The sequence below is a fragment of the Leuciscus leuciscus genome, assembly GCF_965113295.1.
Source record: "Leuciscus leuciscus genome assembly, chromosome: 5".
NCBI classification, from domain to species: Eukaryota; Metazoa; Chordata; class Actinopteri; order Cypriniformes; family Leuciscidae; genus Leuciscus; species Leuciscus leuciscus.
In genome coordinates, this window is record NC_138729.1 from 18,247,609 (window position 1) to 18,274,935 (window position 27,327).

Genomic DNA, 27,327 nt, shown 5'->3' on the forward strand with positions numbered 1-27,327 from the left:
ATCTTTACTGAAAAATGTTTGCAAACAACACAACTTTTTTTTTTTTTTGCAACCACTTAAACACATACATAAGCTAAAGAACATTATGATGAACATTATTAACAATACTTGTAATAAATAAAATGTTTAAATAATGAATAATGGGGGATATGATAACACATACCTTTATTCCATTTGGTGCTCTGCCAGGTGAGATTCCAGGGTCTCCCTTTTTTCCCTGTAACGCACAGAAGACAAACAACTTATACAACTAACAACTACAATAACATAGAATATCTGTGAGGGATCCAAACTACTACTTGTGGAAAAATTTAAAATATTACAAAGAGGTGTGTATAGATTAACCAAAGCTTTAATAAATGTTACACAGAGAGTGTTGTTTTAAAAGGCTTTTTCAATGAAAAGACTTTACAAACTGCCTACATTGACACACCACTCACCCTTGTTTTGCCAATTGTAAATAAAGCATACATCACAAAGGAAATGAGGAGGTTACTGGGGAGTTACTGTGACCCCTGTATGGAACCCATTCCAAACAGAAGACTGTAACAGGATTCCTCTCTGAATGTTTCTATATAGTCTACATGGATAAGAGTAATGAAGGCTCGCAAAGGAAAGGAGTGTTGTTTACACAAGACAGTGACCCATGTACACTTGAAGAAAAAGTTTACAGTAAGTCTGTCCAATGACACTGGGGTTCACACAACACATTCTTCTGCCTTTTCAGGCAATGGGATGAAGCCATGCTTTATGGCTGTGTTTTAAACACATCTATAACTGTTAATATATATTTTCTCCAATTAATCCAAGTAGGATAATTTTTCAATTAATACTTTTTTTTTTCAATGCTTCATTCATTCATTCATTTTTATTTATTTTTTTGCAGCCGTTTTACAAAACTATGCAAATCAAGTAACAGTGTAAACATGTCCATGAAATCTGTACCAGTAACTCTCCCATCTACATTTAGCTGTTGTAAATTAAAAGAAAAACAATAAAAGCATGAGTAGCTGAATTCTGACACTCTTATACATCATTTGATGAATTTGCATGGTATAATCTTGCGAGTCAGTTTTGAATTTGGTTGTGGAAGACTCAGGAGACCAATACTTTGCAGAGACTGTACAACATCATTCCAACACTGCGATTCAGACACCTCGGCTCTTAAAAGCCAAAAGCGTGCTTGTCTACACCATGTGTCTGGATATGCCAGTTATCACACAAAAAAAATACATCAGTTGATGAATTACTGCTCAATGAATTACAAATTTACTGCTATTTCAGAGAGAAACGCCTGCTTGGAATCCCACAACAAATATACTGCAACTAAGTGTTAATTCTGTGGGTCTCATTCAGTCATTTTTGTCTCATCTTTGTCCCATTTGGCAGTAATAACAGTAAAAAGCAGTAAATAGTAAAAAGAGGGAGATTTTAACTTGGGCTCGCCTTCATATGGCTAAGAAAGATCTTTGTTCTCCTGGTCTATCGTAAGACTGCCACAAGCAGCCAGATGTGGTAAAATGAACAACTGTGAAAAACATGAATGGAAATAAACAGGTCCAATAATGTCGTCAAACTCATACATCATCCTATATTTCTTGCCAGTGTTCATCAGAATTCAGCTACTCATGATTTTATTGTTTCTCTTTTAATTTACAACTGCTAAATGTAGATGGAAGAGTGACTGGTTTTCTCTTGGGTCCCAAAGTAGCCATATTTTTATTGTAGTACTGTGGTAGTATGTTTATTTTTTTTGGTCTTTCTAGGTATTATAAAATAATACATAAACTATCTGTGATATCACTGTTGTAAAAAAAATGTATAATAATAAATAAATAAATGCACTTATTAACGTGTTAATTAAAGCACATGTGGCTTATAAATTGAAGCCATTGAGTAGATCAAAGCTCATGTATAGAGGTTGGACAAGGAAATTGAAACACTGGCCAATTTAGAGTTGGAGCTTTAACGCCTATATTTCACTGATTTTACATTCCATTAGTAAGAGCAGAGTGTGAAGGTTGAATTAGCAGAGCAATAGCACATCTGCACATAACATATTGCAATCCACTACATAATGGGACATATATCAGAGTTCAAAAGAGGATAAATTGTTGCTACGTGTCTTGCTGGCTTACTGTGACCAGGACAAGGTGTATCAAGAGCCACGGTATTCAGGGTAATGCCAGCATACCACTATGTAGGACGAGGAGTAACTGTCAACGCAAGAGAAAGCTGTCTGAAAGGGATGTCCATGTACTAACCCATCCAAAAAAACATAAACCCACAGCTGCTCAAATCACTGCAGAATTAAACGCGCACCTCGAACACCTCACTCGTGCCAGTGCTAAATGTTGGTTTCACTGGGGACAACAGTGTAAATCAGTGCAAAAAATGTGAAGCATGTATTGTTCTCTGGTGAGTCCACCTTCACTGTCTTTTCCACATCCGTGGGAGTTACAGTGTGAAGAAGCCTTAAAGAGGCTTAGCATGCCCAGAGTGAAGCACGGGGGTGGATCAGTGATGGTTTGGGCTGCAATATCATGGCATTCCCTACTGTGCTTGATGGGCGCAACACTGCCAAGGACTACCGAACCATCCTGGAGGACCATGTGCACGTACTGTAATGGTTCAAACGTACTCTTGACTTGTATCTGTCATTCCCAAGACAAACTGATACTGTATTGGCAGCAAAAGGAGGCCCTACACCATACTGGTAAATTATTGTGGTCGAAAACCAGGTGTTTCAGATTAATTTTTCAAACCCTATATGCTTAGTGATCTTCTTTAAGTTTGTGGAATTCACTAATAAGTTTAATATTTGTATTTTACGAGGACATCTTTTTTATGGTATGTCAAAACAAAGCAAAGCAAAACAAAATGCAAAACTAAACTAAATAAAACAAGGAAATGGTCCCATAGATCCAAACACACAAGTCTAGGTTGATTGCATCCACAAAAGCCACACGGTACTGTATTCAGTGGTACATACCTTGGGCCCGGGGGAGCCTGGACGGCCTGGGTTTCCATACGGACCAAGGAGACCCTACAAAACAACACATGTTCACTTGTATTTGTGTGCTTTCTTCTCTATAGTTACTGTGAAATCACTGCAGGACACTTAAGTGGGGTCACAGGCCTTGACCCATATTACTGTTTTTCCTTTTGCCAAAATAAATGGCCAGTAAAAAGACTAGAATCAAAAGGAGAGGGACATTCAAGAAAAGTAGATTTACAGAGAGAGAGAGAGAGAGAGAGAGAGTGAGAAAAAAGAGTCAGTGAAATGAATACTCATGTAGTGGACTGTTTTATGTGGACATGACCATCACTTCTGTCAGTTCAATCACTGTTATCAGGGTCTCAAATTAACACTCATAAAGTGTCAATGTGAGTTGAAATTGACTTTGGCAAGTAAAATGAGTAACTGCCCAGTTAGGAATTGCAACATGATTTAAATGACATTGTAAAATGTTAATTTGACCCTCGCTGATGTAAGCGACACAAGCTAATTAACAACCGCCTATTAAAGAAAACATCTGTCACAACTCATCTGTCTTCAAATGACTTTTTCCTTAGCGGAAATTATATTGTCAGACATTTAGTTTGGAAGCCTTAAAAGTTCACAATCAAACCAAATTGTCTCTTCTCCAAAACTCCCGGTTTTCAATTGGAAGGATAAATAAATGTATTATTTTTTAAGAGATCAGGTAAAATTACATCTCCGTGCCAGTGGTTGCATAAACAGGAGCAGAATCTGGTTTCATTTAGGTTAGCAATTTATTTCACTGCATATAATAATGCATATCATGCAGTCCTAGGTGAAACTGCTCAAGAAGAACATTATTTACTATAGATATAAATTCGGATTTAATTGAAATATTTTTAAAATAACAATGCATTAAAAATATGTTTTTTTTATAATTGACTTCAGTACAGTAAAAATAAAAAGGTGACTCCAAAGCGGAAGTTCTGTAACACTTTGGTGCCTTTATACATTTCAGACAGAAAGTCGTAAAGAATGAAATAAACATCACATTATGTCAGGGCAATAAATCAGCAGACCATTCAGGAGATCAAGACCTCTCAGCCCTCCACCTTCAACTCAAACACTGGGGGAAAAAAAGGTTTTTAAACAAGAATCAGAACGTTTACTTTAGTCCCTTAACTAACCCTGTCGGAATCTAAAGGGGAGCAGCTTAGTCCAAGTTAGGGAATGGAGAAATGTTTAAATATCTCATACATTTTTTTTATATTATTCTGGCCCTCATGATAAGTACTGTACGTAAGTAGCACAGTTTGCCCAAGGCATGCATTCGGAAAATTGCCCTCCACTTAACAAGAAAGTGTTGTGTTTTAAAAGGTACTTCTGGCATATGCTTTTGGCATATAACATATGGACATGATTTTCTTCATTAGCTGACTTTCCAGCAGCGAACAGGGGGCTTGAGTAGAGAAAGAGTGCAAGAAAGCTCCCCAGAATTTACACACTCGGCTAGCAAATAATGCAAAAAAACAAAACAAAACAAAACAAAAAAAATACAAAAAAACAGTGGGGAAAATGATTTGTGCTTGCTGATATTGTCGTTTATTTGCTCAGGCTTTCTGCATTGTTTTAGCACACAATTCACTAAAGCCAAAATCAAATCAGGTAAATTTTTTGAACAGTGAAAAAAAGAAAAAAAAAGAAGCAATTTGCATTATGAAATTCCCTATCTTAAGGGTGTTGTGCAGGATGCAGCAGACTATAATCTGATAAATATCCACCGCTGTGGTCTAGACACCTCAATCAGCTCTTTAAAATGCAGTAAGTGTGCTTGACAACATTTCATGTCTGTATATATACAGGTTAACACTTTTCTCTATCATTTAATTATCATTTGATAAATTACAAGCAATATTCAGTTAGTTAAAAAAGAAGGAAATGGGATTTATTGATGATAAATAAATAAATAAATCAGGTTATTGTGTATTTGAAACACATTCAGTTCATTTGTACTTTTAAATATGACCTGTTTTATTGAAGTATGACAAATATGCATTATCTGTCTATGTTAAAACTGTGTAATCCAAATGGATGGAACTTTTATATGCAACTCAAATACATAAATCTTAAATTTACGCCTAAATATTTTTGAGTGATAGCTGACAACCATCAGTGAAGTTATATTGTAGAGCGAATAACATGCAATGGTGAAATTCAAAGACTTAGCGAGAGCCGAGAGGTAATACTAAGTCTACTTGTCAAGGCAGCGCTATTATTTATGTATGATCCACCTGGGGTTAGTCATGAGTGGGGCTCTTATTCATTGCCTTTCCTGCTGAGTGCACACAAACTGGCCATATGGAGATACTTACAAGAAGCTCATGTACAGATTTCCACCTCGTTTTTTATGTTTGGTCGGGTTCTGAACATGTGGCCGTGGTCAGTGATCAGAGGAAACTGAGAGAGGAGTATCAAGAAAGCCTATCAAGTTACATATTGGTTAATCTCTCTTGCTCACTTTCAGCTCTCCAACAGGCACTCGTGTGGGAAGACGCGCGTGGTGGTTGTCACTTTCCGCCTCATATATTTGAGAATGGCTGACTTATGACAAAGCTCCCTGACCTGGCTCAAAGAAGGCCCCTGCTAATGTTTACCAGTGCACTTGAGAAAATATATTTGTCTGATCTGGCCTCTTGACCAAGTTAAGCTATGTTTAAAGTGAACTTTGTAGTGTTGGCATTGTAAAGAATCTGATCTAAGACAGCTTTAGCAGTGCCAATGATAGAGACAAACTGTATGCCAGAGAATTTTACTGTGTTGATACAGTATGTCCAACCCTCATGTCTGTCATCTATGAGGCATTGATTCACACCAGACAACCCTTACAGATCACATGACCCAGCACATGGTGACACAGAAGGGAATGGTTTACAGTTCTGTGCAGTTGTGAGAGACCTGAGGGATGAATTACTACATAAACACTACCATACTTGGTGTAGTCACTAAAGTAGAATGGAAATTGTCGAAAATTGCTTTGTTTGTTTTCAAAAAAGTGCATGTGACAATAAGGAAGTGACAATGCACCAGACTAAATAAACTAGCCTGACTAAGTTTTGAAGAAAAGCTAACACAGAACAAACAATTTCAGATGGTAGAAGAATGTTTTTTAAATTTTTCTCAGAGGACTGTTTAATTTGCTAGTATAATGCTAGTATAATGAATTAAAGATTTGAAAGAATGAGCGAATTCACTAACATGGATTTGTTCATGACCTCCGACCCCCACATTTATAATTTTTTTTAGCCTGCCGATGTTCTTTGCCATTCTACAATTCTTGAGCAGTGTTGGGGAACTTATATTATTATAAAAAGCAACTAATTATGTCACACTGTTGCTTTTTATGGGCAGCAAGTTAGTACTTTTGCATTACTTTTACATTCATATTTAGATATTTAGTAGAAGCATTTATTCAAAGTGACTTATAAGGAATACAAGAAGCGATTTATCCTAAACGTGCAATCACATTTACTATTGTTAAGAATTTTTGTAGGCAAAATATGGTCATTCCAATAGGAAACCCCATTATCAGAAATTTTGCGTGAGGGCAAAAGATTTCCACCCACAGATTTCACAACTGGTTCAAGTTGGTCACATTGTGCCATGTTGCTTGGTTTGAAGATGTCCTTCATACATCGCTACACTTTTGATAATTTTGCCAAAATTTCACAAATGTGGCCACACCTCTCTCCTCCGGACTGACATAGATAGTATGCTTGACTTGAATTCATTTTTAAATTGAAAATGCATTTTTTTATGAGAAGTTCAAAAATATATTTTATTCTCCTCATTCAAATTGGATCAAATAGATGAAGAATGAAAATGAAAAGCTTATTGGTGTTACCATTGTGCCCTTCAGTAAGATTAGAGTAATGTTTAGAGATTTTCCCTGTATATGAATCTTAAGCTCTCTAGTGCCATTTTATTAACTTTTCCTATGTTTAGATTGTTAAATTGGGATTAATTTGTATACAGTTTAACTAATTAAACTCAGATTACACTTACAAATGGCATATTTAGTATATCAAAATAGAGACTTACTCTGGAAAAGCTATATAGCCTATTAACTATCACTATCGCTGACACGGTCATGTTTAGTTTCTGTCTTGTTTTGTTTTCAGTTTTCACAGTCACCATTTGGCTGAGTTCTAGTCATTCATTTGTTGTCATGGTTTCTGATTAGTTACACACCTGTTCCCTGTTTAAGCCCTCAATTGATTTAACGTATTAAAGTATCTTCTTTCATTCTGCATCTTCCTTGGATTTGCCACAAAGATTGAGCCAGAGTGATCGCCAGAGGCTGTTTTCGTCCTGGAGATCAAGCCAAATGTGGAATTGGTCCAGGTGTGTGAGCCGACAACAGCGTCCATCGTCGAGGTATTATTGGAGGAGTTTGTTGTGATTGCAGCTCTGCACACACTCCTGCTGCTGAGGTACATAAACAATGCTGGGTGAATTAAGTATTGTGTAATGAGCTTGAGGAGGAGGTTTGTGCTATGCTACAATCACCGCTGGTCCCATCCAGTTCCAAATTGTCCAAGTCGTTGTTAGTTAAGCCCAGCTCCAAGTCGTCGCTGGTTAACCCAACACTAAATCCAGCACCAAGTCTCCTTCGTTGGGGATGGTCCTGCCCAGCCTCCCTCCTCCACTGTCAAAGCCATACAGTTCATCGGCCTCATCTCTGTTGTCTCCCTTTAGCCCCTTAGCTCCTCCAGTGGTTCCGCTCAGCTGCACGGATCCGCCTGGAGCATCCCAGTCATCAGCTCTGCCTTGGCTCATCCCTTGACTCCACCTCAAGCCTCCAAGCCCCAGACTCCACTTTTGCCCTCCGACCCATTGGCTCCACCTTGGCTCAACACTCCCTTGGCTTCACCATGAAATGTCATCACTCAGGCTCCGTCAGGCTAACTTGTCCCTCTGGCTCCACCTTGGTCTATTGTCGCTCTTGCTCCACCTCAGACATCAGAGTCAGCAGCTGTGCCTCAACCATTCACACCTCTGGCTCCTTCGGACTCCTCCTTCCCCCCAGTTTCTCCATTGTTCTCACTCATAACGTCTCTGCCCCGGTCTGCCAAGCCTATGACTCCACCATTGGTCATGCCCATCTGCAGCTCCACCGTGGCTCTCCAGGTCTTTGCCGCCACCCTGGCTCTACGGCTGTGCCTTGGTCTCCACCTCCACCAGCTCCACCTCAGTCAGTCATCTCCCTGGTTCCACCCGGCCTCTCCTCCAAGGCTCCACCATGGCTCCTCCCTCCATCGGCTCCACTGTGGACCTTCATGTCTGTGCTCGGGGTCATCATCCTGCTCCTCTCGACTCTACTCTGGTTCCTTCTATCTCCACCTTGGCTCCACCCACCTTCATCTCCTCCCTGGTCGTCGTCCCTTGCCTGTTCCTCATCCTCCTCCAGAGCCCTCACTCTCCCTCCCTCCTCAGTTTGGGATATGTTTTGCAAAGCGAGGATGCGCTTTCCGGGGAGGGGGAGTTATGACATGGTCATGTTTAGTTTCTGTCTTGTTTTGATTTCAGTCTTAAGATACATTTACATGACAACGATATGCTTTAAACTAATGGCGCTTTTCCACTGCATGGTACGGCTCGGTACGGCTCGACTCGGCGCGGAACGGTTCGGTTCGCTTCGCTTCGCTTTTACACTGCGTGGTACGACTCGACTCGGTACGGCACGGTTCGGTTCGCTTTAGCTCGGTTGCTTTTCCACTGCAGTTAGTACCGCTTCAAAGTGGGTGGGACTGATCGTTATAGTTGCCGTCTCTACTGCCATGACATCATCATATTAATGCGAATTTTTCATTCCGTGTTGCCCCATCCGCTCCTCGGCAACCAACGAGAGGAACGTTTGCAACTCGTCCACTGACCACGATTCAGCCATTTCTTTTTTTGAAGTTTATACTCTTTTAAAACGAGTAAAACAAGTGCTACAGCGTTGGCTGTTGTCTACTGGCTATTTAAATCTAGCGGGTTTAGCGTCTCGTGTCGTAAATACAATGACGCTGGTAGAGATGATTCTGTCTGACCAAACAGTGATCTGCAGTGTTTTCACGTCACATTTTAGTAACGGTACGGTACGCTTGGAACCTCAACAGAGGTGGTACCATTTAAAGCGAGCCGAAGCGAGCCGTACCGTACCGTACCGTACCATGCAGTGGAAATGTTTCATAAGTGAGCCGTACTGAACCGAGCCGTACCATACCATCCAGTGGAAAAGCGCCAAAGCGTGCCGTACCGAACCGAGCCGTACCGTACCATGCAGTGGAAAAGCGCCATAAGACCAACCTCATGTCTGTATTCCAAAAGCATTCATGAATTACAATCGGATCTACGCTTAAAATGGGGGATGACCGTTATTAGGTTAAAGGTGTAGTATGTAATTTCTATGGCACCTAGCGGTATTACAAAAATAAAGCATATTTTCAAACAACCTCGCATCACCCATTCGTGTGTCACAACTCCCCCAACTCAATCATCACAAATACATCTCTTACGGGTTTCTGTGAAGTCATGTCTCAAAAGGTACTTTCAATATAGGTCCAACATATTAGAAATAATTTTGATGTTGAAGACAAAAAATGTCTTTTAATATAATTTCATTATTTAATATTATGTATCTGTATTATTATTCTTTATTAGTATTTATAATCATTTGTATAATCTTAGGAAGTTTAAAATGCATGAGTTAGACTATAGATTGCATGGACACATGTGTTTAAGGATCATATTTTAGACACAAGGAGGGAAGCTGGGAGAGTTATATATTTTGCTCAGAGGTATGTGTGCAATGCAACGTTCACTGAGCAGAGATGTTCCAATGATGATGATACATCAAATGTGTACAATTGGCATGTTATTTACAAGGAAAGGAATGTTTTTCAACTGATGCAAATGTACCACAAATGTATACACCGAGGATAGTTTCTTAATATGGATAGTGGATTGTACCATGTTTAAGCATGAGGTATACGTTCCATTTTTAAACATTAAGCAACATAAATAACTGGTGTCCGGTTCCGTGAATCAAATAATAACGGGGAAAAAGGCTTAATTCCAAGTCTACAATGTGTTGCTAAGTGTTATGTATATGCAACTGAGGCTAACACGATGTAGAGCGATTGCAAGCATTTTGCTTATAATAAGCCCATCTAACGTATGGCACTGGTCGCATTTTTTTTTTTTTATGTTTGAGGCCTCTTACACCGGACACATGAAAGTAAATATTATAAATTGGTGCATGATGATGCTGTATGGTATTGAAGCGTCCATTGTAGCTCGCTGCATTGCAATGCCCAGTTTGCTATGATGTGTCCATGACCCGTTTAATCTTTAATGGTCTAAATACAGCGAATTTTGGCTTGCACTTCTGTAACCAAAGCTGAATGTCTTTTCCCATGTAACAAATTGTATCATGCATATGAATTGCTATGAATGAAAACTGACAAATAACAAACATTACAGAAATGTAAAAAAAAAAGTTAATATTACAAAATAAATGTCAGCGATTTTTTTTTATATATCAGGAGTTACGTGAAATATTCTTAGTACTTTAGGGCACTGACTGATGGTGTAGGATCCCAGCCACTCTGGAGAGCTTAAGAGCCGGTGAGCACCGGTGAGGCTTTAAATGCCTTTAATAAGACTGCTACAAAGAGCCCTTTCTTTAGCTCAACAGATTGGTTTCCCACAGTCAAGCCCTCAGGGGCCTCTCTAAAGGGCAGTCTCATAGGCCAGGGCAGGTATCTCACACACAAAACATCTAGACTTCCACCAAGAGAAGTCTCTTTGAATCACTGACTAACTGATATCTCATTGTCTCACTCTTTCTTCCATTCTTGATTACAATCTTACTGAACAAAAAGTCATTTCTACAAGGTACTTACTCACCCTGATGACAAACTATCAGTTTGTAACAAAGAAAGACTTCAATGAGATTAAATAAATTGAGGAAAACTTTTTCACAAAATAAAATTAAGCCTTAACAACAACAACAAAAATGTATTGTAATGTGAACTAATAATTTCATTAAAGATTTTAAATACATTTAAATATATGCAACAAGAAATATGGAAATAACTTTTTATTTTTTATTTAGTGGTTACATTTTCAATATGTCTGTGTTGGTCTGGATGTGAATTTTCATACATCTGATTATGGCCAGTGAAAATTATTCATATAGTCCCAATGCAAATGGACTAAGCAAACAATTTAAAATAATAATCCAATTTTAAAAAATGATTTCACAGAAACTGGATTTTACATGGAAATTGAACAAGCAGCAAAAATCAATTTTTGAGTGCAGGGCAGGCCATCGGAAATGCAAAGTTGATCTTGGTTTTATACAAACATATGGCGAATTGGGGTTTAATTGGAACTAGCCTTCCTCGACCATAAATAAAAGAAGGCACCTCAGTTCAAAGATCCCCCCTCACCCCACCCCACCCCACCCCCACCCCCACCACCACCACCACCACCTCCTCCACCTCAATAAAGAATGGCATAGTTAGGCATAATATGTTTGCAATATTTACATCAGATGCATTTCTAAAATGCTAATTTACTTTACAATGTTGTTACCCCTTCTAACACCTGACAAAAAGAACATGTTGTTCCAGTGTCCTTGAGTAACAATTGGAGTGTGATTGAAACTGGAGCATGGTAGTGTGGCCGATGGTGAAACTGCCAGTGTGAGTCGCGCCAAACGCCAATTTTATGACCTTTTTTAATGCAACTTTGGCAAACAAAATTACTTAATGTAACATGCAGGGAAATATTAGGTTGACTTGGATGAAGTAAAAACATATAGATCTCCTATGCTTGGGCTAGGCAACAGATACATGAGAAAATAAGTGAAGGATTTTAACAGGCTTACCCTTGGCCCTCTCTTTCCTGGTAATCCTGGCTTGCCAGGAGGTCCTGGAGGTCCCTGAAAGAGAAGGAGGGAGGGAAATCGTGACAAAAAGGGTCATTTAGTGTTAAATATCTACCTGCTGACATTGAATGAACTCTCAAACAAGGCAGTAATCCCCCTATTGGATGGAGGCAGTAACAAGCAACTGAGAATGTTTAGTTGACATGTGACACATTGCTGCAAAAATAAATGTAGTCTACTGTACAAATACAAATGTTCATTTTATTTTTGTGTAGTACATTGTTGACTTTTCCAAGTAAATTTTTACCTACTCTCTGAATCTGTATTTACACAGACAAAACTGATATTCTTGTACAGAATAGAAAGCAGTTAGAGTCAACAAAAAAGTAGAAAACAAAAAACATGAAATTTGTATATGACAAATATTTTCATGGTGAAAAAGCATCTAAACATTTTGACCAGTGTGGCTCACATGATGACCAAGACTTTTTATTTTGGTGGCATTGGCCAATTTACTGACACAATAACTAGGTTTTGAAAAATGAATTAAATGTTTTGGGTGAGTTACTACGTTTTGCAGAGATGCCATAGTTCTGATGTTCCAGCAGCAAACGGTTGTGACAACTGAACTTACAGTTTAGAGAATGTTAAGGCTAATTCGAAAAATGTGCCAGAGCGATTGAGAAAAACTACAAAATGTTTTAGGTTGAAAACAGGCATAGAAAAAAAGAGGACTTTTTAAAAAAAACGTCTAAACTGAAGTTATTTAAAAAAGAAATCAAAATTGGACTGCTGTTGTTTTCAATAAACTGTCCATTCTGCTGCACTTTCTGGCTCGTTTTACTGGCAAATGACTGGTTTCAGTCATAGGCGCCCTTGGCCTAATTTTGCACATCATAGCTTTAAATCAATTACACACATGAATCAACTGAGCTTGCATTTAAGAGGTCAGTGTTTTCCTTTTACTTAGTCAAGGGAGATAAAAAAAAAAGAGCACATACAGGTCTGATATTATGATCCAGCAATTCATGTGCATCTGGCTCGTAGAGAATGCACTAACATGAAAGTAGACTTTCATACTTAATTACATATAAGGAGTATTACACTAGTAAGAATTTGAGTAAATAATTCGTTTCTGTACTTAAGTATCTTTTTGGCTACTTTTTAGTTTTACTGAGTATCAAAAATATTAGCAACTTTTTCTCTCTACTTGACAACATTTTTGAATAAGTACTCCAATACATTTGAGATGAGTAATGCAGTTACTCGTTACATTTAGCATGGCACCTAACTTTTTCGGCAGCAGTTTATTTCTGCTACAAAAGAAGTGATTTCGCAATCTACAGGGCATTGAAGGTACTATACTCTTTACTCATCCAAATTAGTTAACAAGGCTATACATTACGTGAACGCGAGTGCATTAGCAGGTAGTTGTGAATAGGTGCTTCATATATGAGATGAGGACATGAATGCAGCCAGTGATGAGGCCAAAACCTGCATATCAAGTGCAAGTAGGCTTTGATTATTTCATTACTTAACTGTTAATTTGTTATATTGAAGAGACCTTTTTGAAGAATATTTGGAATTGGTGACTTGTAACTTGTAATGGAGTAATTTTTGCTGTAAGATATACTTTTACTCAAGTGCTTTACAGGTACTCTTTACACCTCTGCATATAAGCTTATTATATTGACCTTCATTCTTGAACATGCAGGTGCTGAATTACATAAAGTATTGAATGAAAAATATTTCTGTTCCTAGTAAACGCCTAAAACATCCTTTTATTTGACAAATGCTGCAAATACATCTAACCAACTTCACCTGCAATAAAAGACAGCAAATACTGTATAAGAGTGTAGGGCTGAACAAATATGGGCAGAACTCTTTACTGCCCTAGTACTTCAAAAAGCCTTTTAAAGGTATACATGTGAATTAAACGTGGCACAATGGCCTTCATCATCACAGTATGCTAATGCCTATCTAGTGCAAGGGATTCATCAATATGCTGATTGAGGACTGTTGGGACACTCCAGGCACAGGATGGTTCTGTCGGGAGAGACAGAGTCGTTTGCACCTCAATGACACGTCTGTACAATTTGCTTTACAGGACATACACTGTAGATGCTTTCAACTACATGCTGTTTATTTACTACTGTGTTCTAATATGTAACTATGCCATGTTTGGTCTCATTTGACAGCTTATAAACTGAAATGAATGGTGGTGAACTTAATAGCGATATTAAAGTATCCTAATGTACAATCTAGGTACTATTGGTTAAACATGCATTGAGGAGAATATGTTAATGTTCTTCTCCCCCTCTTGATCACTACCCATTTGCCTCATCTTTTGGTTTCCTGTCGGTCGGTTTGGTGTTGGTATTCCACTCATGTTTAACAATGCTTTGCTCAGGGTATAAGAAGAAAAGGTAACTGTTGATCTAGGAGAAAGGCTTTAACCCTGCCACTCCCGCACTCCCGGTGCTTAACCTCATACTACAAGAAAGGCTTTTACGGCCTCTTCTGCACGACAGTGCATTATTTGTTTCTCTACAGTATGTTGTTCCATTCTACTGTCTGGATGTAACTTAATAAATAACTTTGCCTGCTTTAAAGGCTTTGAGAATCTTTCCTTTTATCACTGATTATGTTGAAAGCTAAAGTGATTATAACCTTCGTTACCTAAACGTTCAGGTTAAATCCTACGTTTTCCTATCAGTTCTAAGAAAGACATTTACCTTTAAAGAATAAGAGGTTAAAGAATAACAACAACTTTAATGGAGTCAGATTAATTATATTGGAGTCAGATAAATATTTGAATTATACACGTCATCCTTCAACTGCCTTTTGTTCCGATTATTGGTTCAAAATAGCAGCGTAAGTTTCCAGCCTTACAAGAGTCACTATGGGAAGCAGAAAGAGTGACTTTAGTGCTCCATTTTCATCTTTTTCCTCAATTTCATGCGGCAAATCTCACCAAACGGTAAGTTCATTTGAGATCTGCCAAATGCCTGGCTTAAATGTAGACGAAAGTAGGCGGCTGCAGTCATCCTCTAACTGTATTTGTGGCAGTGGCAGATATACAAATATTGGGTGTAATCCATTCAAGTGCTGCTAGTATTCCACTTTCACTATACTGACGCAAGTAAGAATACACAAAACAGAAGTTGCGTGACGTTATGTGAAAAGGGCCTATTAAGCCAAATATTCATATTCTCTTTCTATCAAGTTCACAAAAATCTGGCAATGTCAATGAAGAACAATCACCCATGTTATTTTTATATAATTTACCTGCAATCTGCTTTGGAATTTGCATTGTGTTAGTGACAAATGTGTCAGCAGCAATCCAAGTTGCATACACATCTGATGGCAACTTTGAACTAATGATAATCACTGCTTGCAAATAAATTATACGAGACAATTCCTGGCAATGTTTCGTAACACCTGCAGACCTGGCAAGATCCCATATACTCATACTGAGCGATGCTGCCAGAATTCCACAATGTTTAATTGCAAGCTTCCTGTTTCTAATCATTTTGAAAGCAACACACTAATAAAAGATTATTCAAAGGTGTACGCTATTAATGTTTTCAAGAAATCTACTTTAAAACTACTTTTAATAAACATGAACTGCATTTACTCTGCCTTCAGTTTTTATGCAATAAACTTCCTTGCTCAAGTAAAATGAGCTTCTATGGAGTAAGATCAAACATACTAGACCAAGAGACATTGTGCGCACAGTGTCTGCTTGATATGAATTACATTAATATGGTAATTCTGATTTCCAGAGAGAAAGAAAGACAGAAGAGCCTATTTGAGCCCCCTACTCTCTCTTCCACGTGGCAAATTTCCTGAATAAAAGCAATCTCTCTTTCTCTCTCTGCCTCCAAGAAGGAATGAAAAGATTAGAAAAGGAGGAAACAAGACATTTTATAGTAATTGCTAAAGGGGATATCTCCCGAAAATGCACAGTGCTATCTGTGTGACAGCCATACTGAACAGCACATCTGGTTGTTGTTTGTTGTTGGAAAAGAGTTCAGAACTTCACTGTGACTGTATATACAGCACCATAATACACTGCATAATAGTGCTGGATGAGGCCGGCAGACTTTATAGAAAATATCAGCTCACTTTCAGTAGAGCACAGTTCTGCTCCCACACAAGCCTGTAGTAAAAATCTTATGCACAAGAAATCCAGGAAGACTTATAGTTGTAAGTCTGTTACAAGATTGATTGATTAATTCTCGTGCAACCACAGTGCAACCTTTATTTAAAAAAGAACCTTCCTTCAGGTTGTCAGCTAAAGGACATTATTCCTATTACAAAATATTTTTTTTTATTATTATTCATCCTACCAAAAAGAGTCTTTCCACTCAAACACAAATTCCCAATGATTTACTGTTTTCCCAACGGTGACTGGATTTGTGGTAATCTAAAACTAATGCAAATGATAATACTGTACATAAGAGAGCTTGTGTAGCTTTTATTAGGCTGAACTGTATCAAGCATTTTTGTCTAGTTTTCCAGTACAAATATCTAAACATTCGTGAACCAAGATAAATTTACTTAACAAAAAAATGCACATATGCTTTGTTTAAACATAAAGGTACATTTAGTAAGTTTTAGTTTTAAAATAATATTAAAAAGATATGACAATAGGTTAAAGAACAAAATATAATTCAAGATATATATTCTCTGAAAACAAGTCCCATAATGTACAAAATTTTGCTGCTCAAGTGAATTTTTCTTGCTTTTCAAGGATGTTTATGTTTAGCGGAAAACAAGATAAACTGCTGATAATGTTTTTTTGTTTTTTTGCAGTGTGTGTCCTCTCACCCGCTGGCTTGTGACCTCATTATTTAACTACAAGGAAAAAGTGTGTAAGCATTACACATTACCGGCCTGTAATGCCCTTTCAGAGGATTTTAAAAACTAGGCTTAAGACCAAGACCACCAAAACTCAAAGGCAACAATGATGACACCATTTTCCAGCCTTAAACCAGCATTTTGCACCGAGAGAAGTTGTTTAACTGGTAAAAGATGTTGTTTTGTAGTGTGTGGTATGTTATGTATTGAACTCCTCAAGAAGTTGGAAACCAACTGACAAAAAATCCATATTAATGCAATGCTACTACAGTCAACACTTAACTCTTTCCCCGCGATTGACGGAAATTTGATAATTTATGAAACAACGTTTCCTACCCATTGATTGAATTCTCCGCCTTTCCGTGTTTTCACTGTTATACAAGCAGATGCATATGTAAAATAATGCGTTCGTCAACATTAAACAGCATAGGAATCAAAACTGCCTAACGTTACCAAATTAAATGTCGACCCAGGACGATGAATAGGACTGTGCAAGCTTTGTTGGTGTTGATGGACTCGATCTACTCCATCTATGTTTTGATCATCGTACTGAATCTGATCCAGAGTCTTTGACAAAAACATGATTTTCTCAGATTTTTGCTGAAAATTTAGATTTTTTTAAGAAACTTACCCACATTCAAGTGTTGATAAGTTGCATTAAGCAATAATAAAACAGGTTGTTTTTGATTAAAAGCAGAGAGTCTCTTCTTTCTTTTGATATTTTGCATTTACAACAAAATATTCTAGAGCAGTGGTTCTCAACTCCAGTCCTCGGGACCCGCTGCTCTGCACATTTTGTATGTCTCTCTTATCTGACACACTCAAATCAGTTCATGGAGTCTCTCCTGACGAGCTGATGATCTGGTTCAGGTGTGTTAAATAAGGGAGACATACAAAATGTGCAGGGCAGCGGGTCCCGAGGACTGGAGTTGAGAACCACTGTTCTAGAGGTCATGAAACTTTTGTGAAAATGATAAAAAAATGCTGTCGCTGGCTGGCAACCTTTTTCTAAAAAGCTGGCGAGGAAAGAGTTAAATATAACATATGAAGGCAGATGACAAGGCCAATGCACACACACACAAAAAAAAAAACATGGCCACAGCCAATAATTCACATTTCACCATTCTTCAAAATAAGCAAAGCAGCACTAGCCATCTGGCCACCATAAGACATTGTTTAAAAAAGAAAGAAAATGGTCTTCAGACTACAAAGTTCTAGTGATCTGTTGAAAGCTGAAGACCTTGTTGTTATGGTTCTGTATCCTGACTTAGCTTTGAGTATTTCAGAAAGCAAGTCCCCACCTTCAGTAAAAATCATCAGTGAAAAACCTGCAATAATAACATTTTACTGTAAAATAAATGGATAATTTTGCTAGCCTGACAGACAAATTACTTGAAGATTTTTTTACAACCTGAACTAACCGTGCCAAAAAAAGATAACATTTTCTGATATTTTAAGAGGCTTACTGACCTATTACACACAGTCATACACACCGGTGTGCAGGGGTCATCTCTATAAGTTTTATGTTTTTTGCTTGTTTTCTTGCATGTTTCTGCAAGTTGATTTGACCACATGACTGTGAGTTAGTGACTACATGACTTTCATTAGATTTGGCCAACAAAAGTTTTTTGAATATTAGTAAGTAGTCAAGAAGTTCAAATATTTATAATATTAGTGAGTCACACTATATGACTTTGATTTGGAAGTGTATAAGCAAGCAGTGAAGGAGTTAAAATACTTATAATGTTGTTAGAAATATAGTTTTTTTTCTAGGATATAATAAAAAAAACATTGTCAAACTACTAAATAAGGTTCCCTTTCAAGGGAACTCGCGTTGCGTCGAAATTGACGCTATGGGGAACGCTTTGCGTGATGACGTCTTGAAGCACATGTAAAATCAGTCCAATGGTGTGGCGGAACGTCAGAGGCGGGTGACGTCACATACCAGGAAGCTATAAAAGCCAGCTTTCTGAGTCTTCAGTTGCGCTCTGTGTGATCTGTCCTTGTTATTTGGTGTTGTCTGTCTATATTACATTATATATTCAGTATGGCGAGTAAGCAGCAGCAGTTTAGAGTGTGTGTTCACCCCTGCCCGCGTTATTTAACGAGTGGGGACACTCACACTCTTTGTGTTGTCTGTTTGGGTGAAGAGCATGCCCAGTCAGCACTCAAGGGTGCTGGCTGTGAGCATTGCGATGCGCTTCCCATGCGTACGCTCAGGTCCCGCCTGGCTTTATTTAACCAGGATCGCGTTCCCCAGGGCTCTGGACCCGCCGCTGCCGAGGCACAGCGTCGATCACAGACCTGGGGTTCGCAAATGGATCTATCAGTGGATGTTGAGACGGGCTCTGCCTTATCTCAGCCTCTTTCTGATAGATCCAGTGCCTCTCATCAGGGTGTGGAAGCACGCGCTGCGGTTTCTTCCCCCCCGATGGAGGCACCAATACTGCAATTGTCCAGCTCTGAGGAGTTGGACGTTGTTAGTATTGACGCTGAGTCTGAGGATTCGCCACCTCAGTCTCATGCGTTTGAAGAATTGCTCGATGTAGTTACGAGAGCTGTCGAGCGATTATCTGTTGAGTGGCCAGAGGATCGGCAGGGCGCTCGTTCGAAAAGCAAGCTCGACGAGCGTTTCCTGCCATCTCGTGCACAGCCTCAGCGCAGAAGCCTTCCGTTTTGCCACCGAGGTGTCGAGATCGTGGGGGAAACCAGTGTCTTATAGAGTGTATACTGCACAAACATCACACTATTCATCCATTCACAATTATAAAGAGCATGGTTATGGGGAGATGCCGAAGGTGGAAGAGACGCTCGGGAGCTATCTCTCTCCAGCAACGGCATCTTCTCTGAAGGCTCCTGCACTACCATCCAAGCCAGTAAAGTACACATCTTCCCTGGTTCATAAGGCTTATGCCGCCGCCGGCCAAGCTGCAGCGTGTCTACACACAATGTCACTAATGCAAGCGTACCAGGCTGAATTATTGGGTGATTCTGAGGAGGGCGGGGGAATTGGTCCCGATACTGTGTCTGAACTGCGTAGAGCCACAGATTTGTCTCTCAGGGCCACCAAGGAGACGGCTAAATCCATCGGCCGCTCTATGGCAGCCCTGGTGGCCACTGAGAGGCATCTGTGGCTCAACTTAAGTGATATAGAGGACAAAGAAAAACATGTTCTTTTAGATGCACCAGTTTCCACTCAAGGGTTATTTGGAGATGCAGTTAATAGTGCTGTAGCTAAATCACAAGAAGCTTCAAAACAGGCAGCTGTACTTCAGAAACTTCTCCCCCGCCGTTCTTTCATTGAGGCTGCTGAGCGGGAGCAGCCTCACTCATCTAAAAAGAGCGCTGAGCACCGTGCCACTCAGAAACAGAGCGTTTCCTCCCGTGCTCCCCCACAAAAATCTCGGGGACACGGAGGGCGCTCTCAAACCCAGCAGTCTTCGAGGGGTAGAACGGATCTGCGGACCGTTATTACCGCCAAGAAGGCTGCTGGGAAAAAGTCCTGATGTCCGAGGGCTCAGGACAAATGAGGGTAGTCCCCCCCGAAGCAGAGCGGTCAACACCTCTTTTTACGGTGCCCGTCTCTCTTCGGTACCCTCAGAGGACCGGTCTGCCAACCCTGCCGCCTCCGGTGTTTCAGGGTGCAGCGGTCTCCGGCGAGCACATATCTCAAGGTCCACCCGGAAACGTATGCCCGCCTCGGGATGGCCTCGGGATGCCCGCCCCCTCTGAGGAGGGTGCTAGAGCAGTCTGTTCGGTCGTTCCCTGCCGGTGCGCCGTTACAGGGCGACGAACCGACTACTCAACAGCAACAAAATCCAAAAACCAGTCTCGAGAGGCTGGTACCTCTAGTAGAATCTTTGACAGCGTGGAAGCTACTGTCAAATGTTTCTCGTTGGGTCCTGCAGACCGTGGAAAAAGGGTATCAGATACAATTCAAGAAATGCCCATCTCGGTTTATGGGGGTCCTGCCCACAGTGGTGGGCCCCGAGCAGGTTCTGGTTATGGAACAGGAAGTAAACACTCTGTTAGAGAAAGGGGCCATAGAATATGTACCTCCCTCCAACAGGGAAACCGGGTTTTACAGCCGGTACTTCATAGTTCCAAAGAAGGACGGGGGATTGCGTCCCATTTTAGATCTTCGAGTTCTGAACGAGTCAGTCATGCAGCTCAAGTTCAAAATGTTAACATTGAGACAAATCGTGCCACAGATCAGGTCCGAGGACTGGTTTGTCACGATAGACCTCAAGGACGCATATTTCCATATTTCCATCCGTCCGTGTCATTGGAAGTTCCTGAGGTTTGCTTTCGGGGGCAAAGCATACCAATATCGAGTTCTTCCATTCGGCCTGGCTTTATCACCCCGCACTTTCACCAAATGCGTGGATGCAGCTCTGGCGCCCTTGCGCCTTCAGGGTATTCACATATTGAACTACATCGACGATTGGTTGATTTTAGCTCAGTCGCATCAGGAGGCGATTCGGCAGCGAGATGTCGTCCTCGCCCATATGAAAGAGCTGGGGTTACGGCTGAACGCCAAGAAGAGTGTGCTTTCTCCACTTCAGAGGACCACTTTTTTTAGGCGTGGTTTGGGATTCAGTGTCGATGCAGGCGCGCCTGTCACCGCCACGTGTAGATTCCATCCTTGCAGCTGTGAAAAGTGTAAAGCTAGGCCAGCTACTCACTGTCAAACAGTTCCAGAGACTGTTGGGTCTCATGGCAGCAGCTTCCAACGTGATACCTTTTGGACTACTGCACATGAGGCCCCAGACACTCTGTCGAGACAGGGGCCGAGGCCCGGGGAATGGAGGCTCCACCCGAGGTGGTGGAGCTGATATGGAGGGAGTTTGGCCAAGCACAAGTGGATCTGTTTGCGTCTCGAGAGACGTCTCACTGTCCACTCTGGTTCTCCCTCACGCATCCAGCTCCTCTGGGACTGGATGCTATGGTACAGACATGGCCGAGGCTACGTCTTTGCCTGCTTCTTATAGCCCCGCGCTGGCCGGGCAGAGTATGGTTTCTCGATCTTGTGTCCCTCCTCGACGGGCATCCTCTGGAGCTTCCTGTCAGGAGGGACCTTCTGTCCCAAGCAGGGGGCTCGATTTTTCACCCCCGACCGGAACTGTGGAACCTGTGGGCTTGGCCTCTGAGGGGGCCCAGCTCATAGAGTCAGGTCTCTCAACTGAGGTTGTTGAGACCATTCTACAGTCCAGAGCTCCCTCCACGAGGAAACTTTATGCCCTGAAGTGGAGAGTATTCACTTCTTGGTGTAGTGACCGTCGGTTGGATCCAGTCAACTGCCCAATTGGAACAGTTCTGGAGTTCCTGCAGGACCGGTTCACTGCAGGTCTGACCCCGTCCACTTTAAAGGTTTATGTGGCGGCTATAGGTGCTTACCACATTCCTTTGGGTGGAATGTCTGTGGGGAAAGACCCTCTGGTATCTCGTTTCCTTCGTGGCACTTGGAGGCTGAGGCCTGCAGTTCGCTCTAGTCCATTGCGCTGCAAGGCCTTTCCCTGGCCCCCTTTGAGCCTATTGAGGAGGTTCCTGAGAAATTCTTGACTTTGAAAGCTCTGTTCCTTCTAGCCATTTCTTCTCTAAAGAGAATAGGGGATCTCCAAGCGTTGTCGGTTGCTCCGTCATGCTTGGAGTTTGCTCCGGGTATGGTCAAAGCTTTTCTTCATCCTAGACCGGGCTATATCCCCAAGGTCCCCACTAATGTGGCTAGACCTATTGTTCTGCAGGCCTTCTGTCCTCCTCCTTTTCAAAATGCGGACCAGGAGGCGAATAATTAGCTTTGCCCTGTTCGGGCGTTAGACGCATATGTCCACAGAGCTGCCCTGTGGCGAAAAAGCGATCAATTGTTTGTATGCTTTGGGTCCCCTAACAAGGGAGGTCCAGTGTCTAAGCAAAGGATGAGCAAGTGGGTGGTTGAGGCTATCTCACTTGCTTATGAGGCGGCTGGGCAGCCTTCTCCTTTGGCTGTCCGGTCGCACTCTACTAGGAGTATGGCGGCCTCTAAGGCCCTTATATCAGGAGTATCTTTGCAGGACGTTTGTGATGCGGCAGGCTGGTCCTCACCGCACACCTTCGTCAGGTTCTACTCTTTAGACCTAGACTCTACTCCAGGGTCTCAGGTTTTGTCTTCCTAGTGCTGCTCACTTGATTACACACAGGACAGACATTTGTAGCTATGGTGGCGTTGGTATAGACGTTCCCCATAGCGTCAATTTCGACGCAACGCGAGTTCCCTTGAAAGGGAACGCCTCGGTTACGACTGTAACCTCGGTTCCCTGAAGAGGGAACGAGCGTTGCGTCGCCTTGCCATATCTCCTTCATGCCTGTCAGCACGACTTCAGACTCTACTCAATACCTCAGCACCAATGAGAAAATAATGATTAAGACCTTCTAGGTCATGTTAGCAGAACATTTTACCAATTTCAATCCATATAAATGTGAAAAATACAAAGAGCATGGTTACAAAAAATATTAAAGAACATCCTACCGGTGGTCCAGGTTCTCCTTTCAGTCCAGGTGACCCTGCCAAGAGAGAGTATTGGGTTGGTTCATAGTCAAAGGTTTGGAAACCATCGGTGGCCGCAGGGGTGACAGGCTCAAAAGAGGTGGATTTGGTTCTGAAAAAGGAGGTCTCCTTTTGTAGAGGTCTCCGTGATGCTAATGTTGTAATCTCAGACATTGTGAATGTGCTAGAAGTTTTAGGGTGTGTTGTGGCAGGGGTCTGAATATCCAATTTGTTCTTCTGTTGGCCTGTTGGTCCGGCAGTGTCAGCCATCCTGTCCTCTTTTAATATCTGTGGCCTTATAGTAGCCCTTACAAGGTTCTTCCTGGGGTTGCTTTGTTGAGTTGGCTTTGGAGATATTTGTGATGTCCTACTCCCAAAGGAGGCCATGGCAGTTTGTGCTGTGACCTGTAGGGGGGGCTGTAATGTGGGCTGGGCTATCGTTGGTGGCACTGTGCTTTGTACTGACTGAGATGTCATTAAAGTAGACATGTTCAGGCCTTGTGAGGTTTCATTGTGTATCTTGTCTTGTGTTAGTGAAGATTTAGAGCTTATATGTCTGTCATTTATCTCTGTTACAATGTTTGGGGTCTGAATGGTGACAGACATATTGAGGTCCAGGGGTAATAGTGGTAAAAGAGGAGGGAGGTTAGGCCGATAAGTGTCAGCTTCCCTGCACTGTTTTTTAATGTACTTACAATAATTGTGAGCTGCCTTAGCAGAGGGATGAATATCAAACTGGCAGATGGCTCCTTCAAACTGCACAGAGTTCTGGCTCATTTTTCCCAAGCGAAAGGAGCCCTCTGGATCCAGCGTTTCTTCATTTTTAAAATGCAAATCTGCATGCATACTTGTCTTCCCACAAGAAGTATATAACGTAACCCTTTGGGCTTGAATGTCCAAAGCCAGGTTGTGCCACTGGCCATTGTGAACATCATAATCAAAATTTACAGTGTTCATTTGGCCCAAGTAAACTAAGATCTTCCCAGGGATGAACTGCACCCCTAGTTGCAGTCTTTTCCTCTTTGTCACAACGGTGAAGAGGAAAGCATTGTTTATGCGATGCGAACATACGCTAAGGATGAGAGTGAACGCAGAGCCCAGTGATGGAGGAACGACAGAGCTCACTGGGATGTCAATTCTCGCCCTCTGGGTTAGGATGACTCCTGATTTGAAGGGGATGACACCTTGAGGTGTGGAGCGTGTCCCAGGTGGTCTTTTCCCAACCAATCCCAGTCTTTGTAGCACGTCCACATCTACAAAAAGGAAAACCACAAATAATTGCAGGAATAATTAATATACATAGACGTACTGTGACAAAAAAAAAAAAAAGCATTTAGATCAAAATGGATCTTGTTGCAGTCGACTGAAGGCTTGCAGCTGTTTCTCACACACTGAGACACTGAGCTCATTATAGGAACATATCATTAACAAAAGCATGTGTAGAACATATGCGGCAAAGGTAATGTTTCATCTGGGGCAATGCTTCAGTTTTCCATTAAATACTCTGCTGATATTGTTACAAGTAGAAAAATAACACTGTGTGGGCTTATGTTTTACAGATTCATCAACTGTACTACAAATTCATTAGATCATTAGAGGTCTGCAATAAATTAGGTCAAGTAAAGTGAGTGGGAGTGCATCTCAAACGTCCCTGTAAAATTTACAAAACCACAAGCACATTGCCTGAAGCATTCCAGTTTATATATCGATTTGGGTATAAGATGGCAAAAAAAAAAAGAAAAAAAAAAGTACATAGTATATATACTGTAGATCCATTCTTCTAAATCTGTATTTTTGTCTTGTTTCACAATAAAGAAAAACAGGGTAAACTTACTTAAGCAAAAGATAATAAGCCCTTTTTTGTATGTATTTTTTTTACTGGCAATATTATAAGCATGAGCCTCACTATTTGTTTTAATTTTTTATCAAAGCACTGGGGTAAGAAAAATTAACTGCTATAAAGTTTTATAACAATTTAGCTACTTTTGCAAAATTATAATTTTACTGGAAAATCAAGACAATAACAGTGACTATACATAAGATTTTTTTTCTTTGGCTGTAAAACAACTGCTATAACCAATATCAATAATGCCTCATGTGATCCCTTTGCTAGCAAGTAGATATGATGCATAAAGTGGCAAAAGAAACAGTCAATGCCATCTATCTTAGGGCTGTCACTTCTAAACTGTCACTAATGAGTTTAGAATACAAATAAATGAGTGTATGTATTACAAAACCAAATCTAACCCAAACACATCCCGACTAAACAAAATCCAGTTCAACATTTGCGGTTATAAAATATACCCAATGAGCACTAAATGAAAAGCACATGTAAATGGAATAATGCGAGATGATGATCAGCAGATTGGACGGGATTGTTGAAAGAGAGCACTATGTCTGCAGTAGTATTGTAAGCAAATCTAAACAGATTTACTAACATAATGGCCACTTCATTATCAGGCATGTCAGAAAGAGGTGACAGATCATCTCCTGACAAACAGCAGGAAAACAACTGCTTTGAATTTAGAAAATTAATGATGTGAATAATTTCACATTAATCACATGAGATCCTGACATAAAACTTGAACAAAAACAAGACTCCCGCGATGCACCTCAAAAGAACACATGAAGAACAGCCACTGGTTCTACTCACAAATCACAGTAAGGAGTCTACAGCATGAAATAAACTTCTTTAAAGCAGGGCTCAGTGATAAGCATGACCCACTGACCTAGGGCCAGTGTGAGCGAGTTTAGGACCAGTTGACACAATTAATCTTGCCACATCAAGCCATTGCTGCATTGCCATTACATCTTACACTTTTTTTAAACGCACTCTCTTCCACTCTCATTACCCACAATTGAGGTGCCCTTGAGCAAGGCACATAACCCCCAATCACTCCCTGGGCGCCGCAGCAAAAATGGCTGCCCACTGCTTTGGGTGTGTGTTCACGGTGTGTGTGTGTGTGTGTGTGTGTGTGTGTGTGTGTGTGTGTGTGTGTGTGTGTGTGTGTGTGTGCAATACTCACTGCTGTGTGTGGCAACTTGGATGGGTAAAATGCAGAGCACAAATTCAGAGTACCATACTTGGCTACACCTCACGTCACATTTATATGCCTTGAATTGAACATTGCTGTTGTAAATTCTGGTCATTTAAACATGTTTTTTTCCCCGGGTAAAAGGTTGTCTAGCTGGCGACTGGTCTGGCTCAAACAAACCACTGGTGACGGGCACAGACAAACAGATTTCACAATTATGTATTTCTGGAAGGTCCTAAACATATGCAATGAATAGGGACACTATAATCTTCCATTCTCGTTATATTAAGCCTCTTTGATCAGAAGATTTTTCTAGTTGACTAGTAGTCACTCATTCAAAATTGACTAATCGGACGCTTATGATATTAATTATATACACTGAACAATATTATAGATTCAACACTTTTGTTTTTGCCCCCATTTTTCATGAGCTGAACTCAAAGATCTAAGACTTTTTCTATATACACAAAAGGCCTATTTCTCTCAAATATTGTTCACAAATCTGTCTAAATCTGTGTTATTGAGCGCTTCTCCTTTGCAGAGATAATCCATCTACCACACAGGTGTGGCATATCAAGATACTGATTAGACAGCATGATTATTGCACAGGTGTGCCTTAGGCTGGCCACAATAAAAGGCCACTCTAAAATGTGCAGTTTTCTCACACAGCACAATGCCACAGATGTTGCAAGTTTTGAGGGAGCGTGCAATTGGCATGCTGACTGCAGGAATGTCCACCAGAGCTGTTGCCCGTGAATTGAATGTTCATTTCTCTACCATAAGTTGTCTCCAAAGGCGTTTCAGAGAATTTGGCAGTACATCCAACCGGCCTCACAACCGCAGACCACGTGTGACCACACCAGCCCAGGACCTCCACAACCAGCATCTTCACCTCCAAGATCGTCTGAGACCAGTCACCCGGACAGCTGCTGCAACAATCGGCTTGCATAAGCAAAGAATTTCTGCACAAACTGTCAGAAACCAT

At 40.7% G+C, this 27,327-nt stretch overlaps 1 protein-coding gene across 4 annotated transcripts in view; it reads right to left on the minus strand.

The window, feature by feature from the left end:
• Positions 1–27,327, minus strand: part of col27a1b (collagen, type XXVII, alpha 1b) — a 117,940-nt gene that overhangs the window by 79,153 nt on the left and 11,460 nt on the right. For all 4 annotated transcript variants that reach the window (XR_014205902.1, XM_082168893.1, XM_082168894.1 and 1 more), the window contains exons 3-6: positions 23,290–24,560; positions 11,922–11,975; positions 2,993–3,046; positions 164–217 (exon numbers count right to left, since the gene is read on the minus strand). Coding sequence is in view for 3 of the 4 variants with exons in the window: in XM_082168893.1 (XP_082025019.1) it covers positions 164–217; positions 2,993–3,046; positions 11,922–11,975; positions 23,290–24,560 (1,433 nt within the window). In the remaining variant the exon portion in view is untranslated. The remainder of the gene's footprint in view (positions 1–163; positions 218–2,992; positions 3,047–11,921; positions 11,976–23,289; positions 24,561–27,327) is intronic.